This window comes from Bidens hawaiensis, unplaced genomic scaffold (assembly GCF_021521415.1).
Source record: "Bidens hawaiensis isolate Kalapana, Puna unplaced genomic scaffold, B.hawaiensis_p1.1 tig00023041_1, whole genome shotgun sequence".
Lineage (NCBI taxonomy): Eukaryota > Viridiplantae > Streptophyta > Magnoliopsida > Asterales > Asteraceae > Bidens > Bidens hawaiensis.
The window spans coordinates 91,070-98,781 of NW_027493598.1; the positions used below are offsets into that span (position 1 = coordinate 91,070).

The 7,712-nt window shown below is 35.1% G+C and overlaps 1 protein-coding gene across 2 annotated transcripts; it reads left to right on the forward strand.

Annotated features, from left to right (window-relative positions):
• On the forward strand, positions 1–6,576 carry LOC143566724 (starch synthase 3, chloroplastic/amyloplastic-like). Of its 2 annotated transcripts, none has more exons than XM_077053349.1 (15): positions 1–567; positions 788–860; positions 1,418–2,686; positions 2,824–3,038; positions 3,110–3,380; positions 3,471–3,649; positions 3,775–3,882; positions 4,221–4,330; positions 4,403–4,508; positions 4,581–4,751; positions 4,849–4,977; positions 5,056–5,370; positions 5,450–5,561; positions 5,634–5,757; positions 6,293–6,576. In XM_077053349.1, exons 1-15 carry the CDS (start codon positions 436–438, stop codon positions 6,420–6,422), a joined length of 3,444 nt encoding a protein of 1,147 aa, XP_076909464.1. In that variant the 5' UTR covers positions 1–435; the 3' UTR covers positions 6,423–6,576. The 2 variants fall into 2 exon arrangements, with proteins under 2 accessions (XP_076909464.1, XP_076909465.1); XM_077053350.1 differs by having other exon boundaries at positions 797–860.
• Positions 6,577–7,712: the final 1,136 nt, after the last annotated feature.

The window sequence follows — 7,712 nt, forward strand, 5'->3', positions numbered from 1 at the left end:
CCACAAACCCCCTAACTGTGTCGGTTTTAAGTGTAACGAAAAACAAAATAGTTGGACTAAAACCATAAGGTAGTAAACACTAGAGGTATGATATTGTAAGATTGACTAAAATAAAGGAAGAAACCTTCAAAATCACATGCATTTGCAGCAGCTTTGAGGCCCAGATTTTGCTGCTATCATATCTCACTCACTCACTCACTCACTCACACACATACATAATAATAATAATAATAATAATAATAATAATAATAATAATAATAATCTTCTACTAAACTCCTCACACTAGACCTCTTCTTTCTCCTTCAGTTTCTCAATTCACATATAATTTATAATAACATAATAATAATAAATCATGCCCTAAAACAGAGCAACATAAAGCAGGCTAATTTAAGCTGAATTTGTGATCAAGATCAACAACACTGAAGCTGGGCAGCCATGGAATCATCATCTATACAAGCTCACACACCTGTTTGCTGTGCAAGAATTGCACTAAAGAACAAAACCCATGTCATGTTTAAACCATTTATTGGGTTTCATCCTTCAAGAACAACAAATTTGGTCTCACAGGTAACCCCAATTGATCAATTTCGGTATTGGGTTTTCAAGATTTTGTCTTACAAGTTGTTGATTCAGTTAAAGTTTGTGTCTTTATTGAAATGTTAGTTTGTGGGGTTCATTTTGTTAATGAAAATTATGAAATGTGTGTGAATTTGCACATGTATGGATTGAATTTTGGTGGGTTGGTGTTTGATGTGTTTTAGGGTTTTGTGTTTTTGATTGGTTTTAGTTTATGCAGTCGTGTTCGTGGTACAAGTATTCTGTGATTGCGGGGTTCTCGAATCAGATCATTGCAAGTTCAGGTTAGTCGTTGAGCTTAGATTCGTATGTCAGTTATTTATGGAAGGTTTTAACATTAAGTTTATTGAGAATGGTGGTGTTTGGATGTGCATTTTGAAAGTTGTTATGTGATCATGAATAATCATTATTAGTTAACAAATGTAGTATTTGAAAATTTGTTTATTATGTAAGGAATTAATCGGAAAAATATGGCTATATAATACTTAACTTGTTGATAGTTTTGCTGAACTATTTTCAAATTTATTATTGGGGACAACTAAACAAACACTACTGACACACTATTTAAATACCACAGACGTGCCATATGGCCTGCATGACCCATTTGACCAGTTTGACCCATATGACTCATATGATGTGATAGGCAGTCTGGTAGGGTGGTGTCGTTTTAGCAACACCCTTATTATTTTGCCCCTAAATAAATCAAAGGAGCATACATGTTATCTAAGCACTAGAAACTTGTGACTTGAAGTGACAAAAATCAAGTAACCACTTTCAAAAACGCACATCCAAACATCCCCTAGTTCGTTTCAAATAATTTGTTAGTTCTGCATTTTTATAGACTTTTCAAGACGGAGACGATATAAAGTGTCAACCCCACGGGCAAACGACTCTGCACCAAAAGGATTCAAGCCTAAACCAAACAACCCGAGAAAAGATCAGAAACCAGTTGAAGGAAAAGAAGTTTTGACTCCTTCCATCTCTACAGAGGTTGTGAATCCCACCATAAAAGAAAGTCAAATAGATCAAGTTCCCGAGTTCAGTCAAAGGACAGAAAATGTAAATATTGATGTTTTGGAGGCAATAAGTACTAGTGATAACAAGGTTGAAACTTTAAGCAGTGAAAATGATGATGATAGTGATGAAAGCGATGATGATGATGATAATGACGTTGAGGAAGCTTCTAGAATCTTGAAGCTGGAAATGGAAGCAAACTTACTAAAACAGAAAGTGGAAGAACAAGAAAAACTACTAAAACAGAAAATCGAAGAAGAAGAAAAATTACGTAAACAAAAACTGGAAGAAGAACGACTAAAGAAAGAAACCGAAGCAAAGCTAAGATTACAAGAACTCAAATCTCTAGCGACCGAGACACTTGTCAAAGGTGAAAAAATATTTTATTATCCCAATATCGTGACACCCGACCAAGATATAGAAATATTTCTTAACCGGACCGTTTCAAGTTTATACGAAGAATCAGAAATCTTGATAATGGGAGCCTTTAACGACTGGCGGTACAAGTCTTTCAAAGTGAAACTAGAAAAAACAAACTTTGGCATGGATTGGTGGTCATGCAAAATACACGTCCCAAAAGAAGCATACACGATAAACTTTGTGTTCTTTAACGGTAAAGACGTTTATGAAAACAACGATCGTAAGGACTTTTGCATCAATGTGGAGGGTGGGATGGATGTTTATGAATTTGAGGAGCTTTTGCTTGAGGAAAAACGAAGAGAACTTGAACGGATTGCGAAAGAAGAATACGAGAAAGAGAAACAAGCGGAAGAACAAAGACGGATTGATGCTGAGAAGGCGGCTAGTGAAGCGGATAGATTGCAAGCTAAGAATGAAGCTGAGAGAAGAAAGGGGATACTTGAAGAACAGTTGAAAAAGGCGGTTAGGTTTGATGATGGTGTGTGGTATATAGAGCCTAGTGAGTTTAAAGGGGAAGATTTGGTTAGGTTGTATTATAATAAGGGTGCGGGCCCGCTTGCGAATGCGAAAGATGTATGGATTCATGGAGGGTATAATAACTGGAGAGATGGGTTGTCGATTGTTGAGAAGCTTGAGAAGTTTGAGGGGAACGTTGGCGATTGGTGGTATGCTGACGGTATGTAATCGGATGTATCATAAAACCTCAGCGTTTAGATTATTGGTGAATCATATAATTTATGTAATCATATTCAAACACTAGACATTTATATTAATCTGATTGGCTAACTATTTCAAGTCCTAAATGTTATACAGTTATTGTCCCCCATCGTTCACTAGTCTTGGATTGGGTTTTTGCTGACGGTCCACCTCAGCATGCCACCATGTACGATAACAACAACCGCAAAGATTTCCATGCAATCGTCCCAATCTCCATTCCAGAAGCTCTCTTTTGGGCCGAGGAAGAACACGAGATTTACAACAAACTTCAAACCGAGAGACGGATACGAGAGGAAGAAATTCGTGCTAAGGTTTAAAATTACATATATACCCTTGTTTTCATATATTATTTATCATTAGTTAAATATGTGGTCATTTATAGGCGGAAAAAACAGCACGAATGAAAGCGGAAACAAAAGAAAGAACTATGAAAACATTTTTGTTGTCACAAAAGAACATAGTCTACACGGACCCACTTGAAGTCCAAGCTGGCGGTCTCGTGACAGTTTTATACAGTCCTGCAAACACAGTTCTAAACGGGAAGCCGGAAGTGTGGTTTAGATGTTCTTTTAACCGTTGGACGCATCGCATGGGCCCATTGCCACCTCAGAAAATGTTGCCTGCAGATAATGGGACACATGTCAAAACCTCTGGTATGTTAATTATAAGTGTTACTAGTTATTGATCAATCTATATAAGTCTGATTTAAAATTTGGCATTTTTTTGTATATATTGTGATGCAGTGAAGGTACCACTAGATGCATACGTGATGGATTTCGTGTTCTCTGAGAAGGAAACCGATGATGGCGTTTTTTATAATAAGAATGGTATGGATTACCATTTACCCGTGTCAGGCGGAATTGCAAAAGAACCACCTATGCATATTGTGCATATTTCGGTTGAAATGGCTCCCATTGCCAAGGTATAATCTTAATTTCTATTAATTTATACAAAAAATTGGTAACTGGTTACAAAAGTTGGATGAATCGTTGTAAGTTTGCTTAATATAACAAGTGTGTATTCTCATATTGTGTTTGATTTTTGCAGGTGGGAGGCCTTGGTGATGTGGTCACTAGTCTTTCTCGTGCGGTTCAGGATTTGAACCACAATGTCGATATAATTCTTCCTAAGTATGATTGCTTGAATCTTAGCAATGTAAGTTTGTTAGGGTTTATTAACTTCTCATCTTAACTATGATTCTTGAAAAAATATATTCTTGTGTGTAAATCATTATCTTATAGAGGAGCGGTCATTCTGAACCAATAATATGTTTAGAACTACGAGAATTGTATTAAATCTTATACTCTTTATTATATAAATTGACTAGAATACATGTAAAAATTATTTTTTTAAGATTTATTCAAAAAATTTATAATATTCATTGTCTATTATCTAAATGCATATATGCACACCATTTATAGTTTTGTTCATTTCTTTAAAATGTGTGAATAATCAATACATTACATATGATTACAAAAGCTATATTATTGTAGGTGAAGGACTTAGGTTTCCATAAGAGCTACTCTTGGGGCGGGACCGAGATAAAAGTTTGGTTCGGGAAAGTTGAAGGACTTTCAGTCTACTTTTTGGAGCCCCAAAACGGGTAACATCACCTAGTGTGTATAAGAAATATAAAACTTAATGTAAACATAAACCTTTCGTTTGTATTTAACAGACTCTTTTGGAAAGGATGCATTTATGGTTGCAATAATGACGGAGAAAGATTCGGTTTCTTTTGTCATGCTGCTCTTGAATTCCTTCTTCAGAGTGAATTTCATCCTGTAAGCTGTATGAAATGATTTTATTATTTTAAGAAATGGATAATAAGTGTTTTGTTTTGTTGTGTTTTGCAGGATGTAATTCATTGTCACGATTGGTCTAGTGCACCCGTTGCGTGGTTGTTTAAAGACAATTACAAAAGTTACGGTTTGAGTAAAGCGCGAATTGTGTTCACGATTCATAACCTTGAATTTGGGGCCCCGCTAATTGGGAAAGCGATGCAGTATGCTGACAAGGCTACTACGGTAAATGTTAATTTTTTGCGTTTAACACGTATACAACTTGATTGCAACTCATGTACAATCCATCAAACCTGTTTGGCTCATGGGATACTTTATGCAGGTATCTCCAACTTATTCACGCGAAGTTGCAGGAAATCCCATAATTGCCCCTCATCTGTACAAGTTTCACGGGATACTTAACGGCATTGACCCGGATATCTGGGACCCGTTTAACGACAAGTACCTTCCAGTGAGTAACATTTTCATAACACGAGGGCCCCATTTCTTTAAATTATCTAAAACTCTTCATTTTTAACTGTAATTTAAGGTATCTTACACCTCCGAAAACGTGGTGGAAGGCAAAAAAGCAGCGAAGGAAGCGTTACAGCAACGAGTGGGTCTAAAACGGGCCGATCTACCCTTAATTGGAATCATCACCCGATTGACTCACCAAAAGGGAATCCACCTCATCAAGCACGCCATCTGGCGGGCCCTGGACCGTGGCAGTCAAGTTGTGTTGCTGGGCTCGGCTCCGGACCCTCGCATCCAAAATGATTTTGTTAATTTAGCAAATCAACTTCATTCTACACATCATGACCGGGCCCGCCTCTGTTTGACCTATGATGAACCTCTATCCCACTTGGTATGTTTTATATTCCATTTCTAATTTGCTGTTTTGTTTATTCGTGTTGACTTTTTGACCCGTTCTTGTATCGTTGTAGATATATGCTGGTGCTGATTTTATTTTGGTCCCTTCAATATTCGAGCCGTGTGGGTTGACTCAACTCACGGCTATGAGATACGGTTCCATACCGATTGTGCGAAAAACTGGAGGTATTGTTATATCTAAAGTTTGACTTTTTAAGTCAAACAATTCAAACTTTAGCTAATTCTGTTATTTTGCAGGACTTTATGATACTGTGTTTGATGTTGATCATGATAAAGAGAGAGCACAGTCACAAGGGCTTGTACCAAACGGTTTTAATTTTGAAGGAGCCGATGCTGCTGGTGTTGACTATGCAGTCAACAGGTAACTAATTGCATAAATCTTGTGTTTAATGGTTATTTTTTAGGATTAATTTCATATATACAAGACAAACTTGAAAATTTTCATATTTTACCTAACCAAAATAAAAAATATCATATGTCCAACTTTAATGAACTTTTACGTAATGACCATTCTACCCCTTTCCATTATATTTGTTCAAACACTATTTTTTATTTGGATTCTGATCGACATAGACAATAAGCAAGATGAGCGTATATGAAATTTTAAAGTTTTAGGAAAAAATATGAGCAATAAAATTAAGCTAAAAATAGGTAAATCAAAATATTTGAAGTTGAAGATGCAACAGACGGAATTTTAAAGGTTTAGAAAAATAAGGGTAAAGTGGTCGTTTATTAAATTGTTTTTAATGAATCGGGTATATTTGATATATTAACTACTATGTGAGAGCATATATGATATTTTTAGTGTTGCATGGGTATATATATGATATTTTCGAAATTGCCAGATTTTTTATATAACTACCGAAATCTTATGTTTAATGGTTATTTTTTAACAGAGCGATTTCAGCGTGGTATGAGAGTCGGGATTGGTTCAATTCGTTATGTAAAACAGTGATGGAGCAAGATTGGTCATGGAACCGACCGGCTCTTGATTATCTGGAGCTTTATCATGCGGCTCGGAAGTGAAGTTAATGGAGAAAAGTGCGGTTTGATTAGATTTAATAAGTTACAGACAGAAAGCCATAGGATAATTTGTACAGGTCTTTTGTTTTCTGCAATTATGATTCTTAAAATGATAAGGTTGTGTTTGTTGATGAGTTTTAGAAGACATTGATAGTGTTTTCTTGGAACTCTCTTTATTCTTAATATTTAAATAATAAATTCAAATTATAATTTTATCAAACAAATACTTGTTCAGTTGTTCTACTCTTATTTTCTGTTAAACCTGTATTAATTAACATGTAAAACTTAAACTATTCATGCACATATCTAACACGAACATGTAAGTGTATCTAACATAATATAGTAGAGTGAATGGTAGGGGTTACACTTTCTCAGCAACCAATCAAACTACCCAACTCACATTTTATATAAATAAATAATTAAAAAATAATTGTGTTTTAGTTATAGCATTACGTGTTTTTGATGAAAAAGTTAGTGAGAACTCTCATGTTTGACAATTATTTTATCAATTTTAATTAAACCATTACACATAGCTTAAATACATTGTGAAAATTATACTAATGAGAGATGTACTTAAACATCTTAATGGACAACTTTTTACAAAATAAGGTAGTAGACTAGAATGCCCGATAGGCCGAAACCTGCATGCATATGTGATACTAGATACGTAATTGGTAATTAGTTACGTGCATGTATGTGACACCGTTTATATATCTAATATGATCCTAAGATTAAAAATATTCATATAAACGGTATCTCTAAATAACAAAAAAAGCAAGTTTAGAATGAGCATTTTATCTCTAAAATCCGATAAGCCAACGTTTCACCGATTCAAAGTTTCAAACTAGGGATGCACATACACGTACTCGTACCTGTACCGATTTAGCCTATTTGGTGTATCGGTACTCGTTTTATTGAATTTCGGTTTAGGTACAGGCAGGGTACGGTACGAGTACGTTTGGTATTTCGTACTTGTTTGAAATATGTAGGGGTTTAGTTAGGATTCTTCATATTTAATATATAAAATAAACTAATCAACCATATTATTATTGTACAAGTTTCATAGGCTTCTTCAATAATATAACATCTAAGAGTTGAACAAACAAACATATATCACTTAAAATCGACAACCGGATTAAGGTGATCATTAAATTGGCGACCAATTTGGTGCCCGTCACGTACATATATCCGGATTAATTCAGTGTTACTCATACCGGCACCGGTAATCGTTGATATTTGAAAATAAAAAAACAAAACGGAAATTTTGTTGAAAGTAAAAGGACGGATTTATTA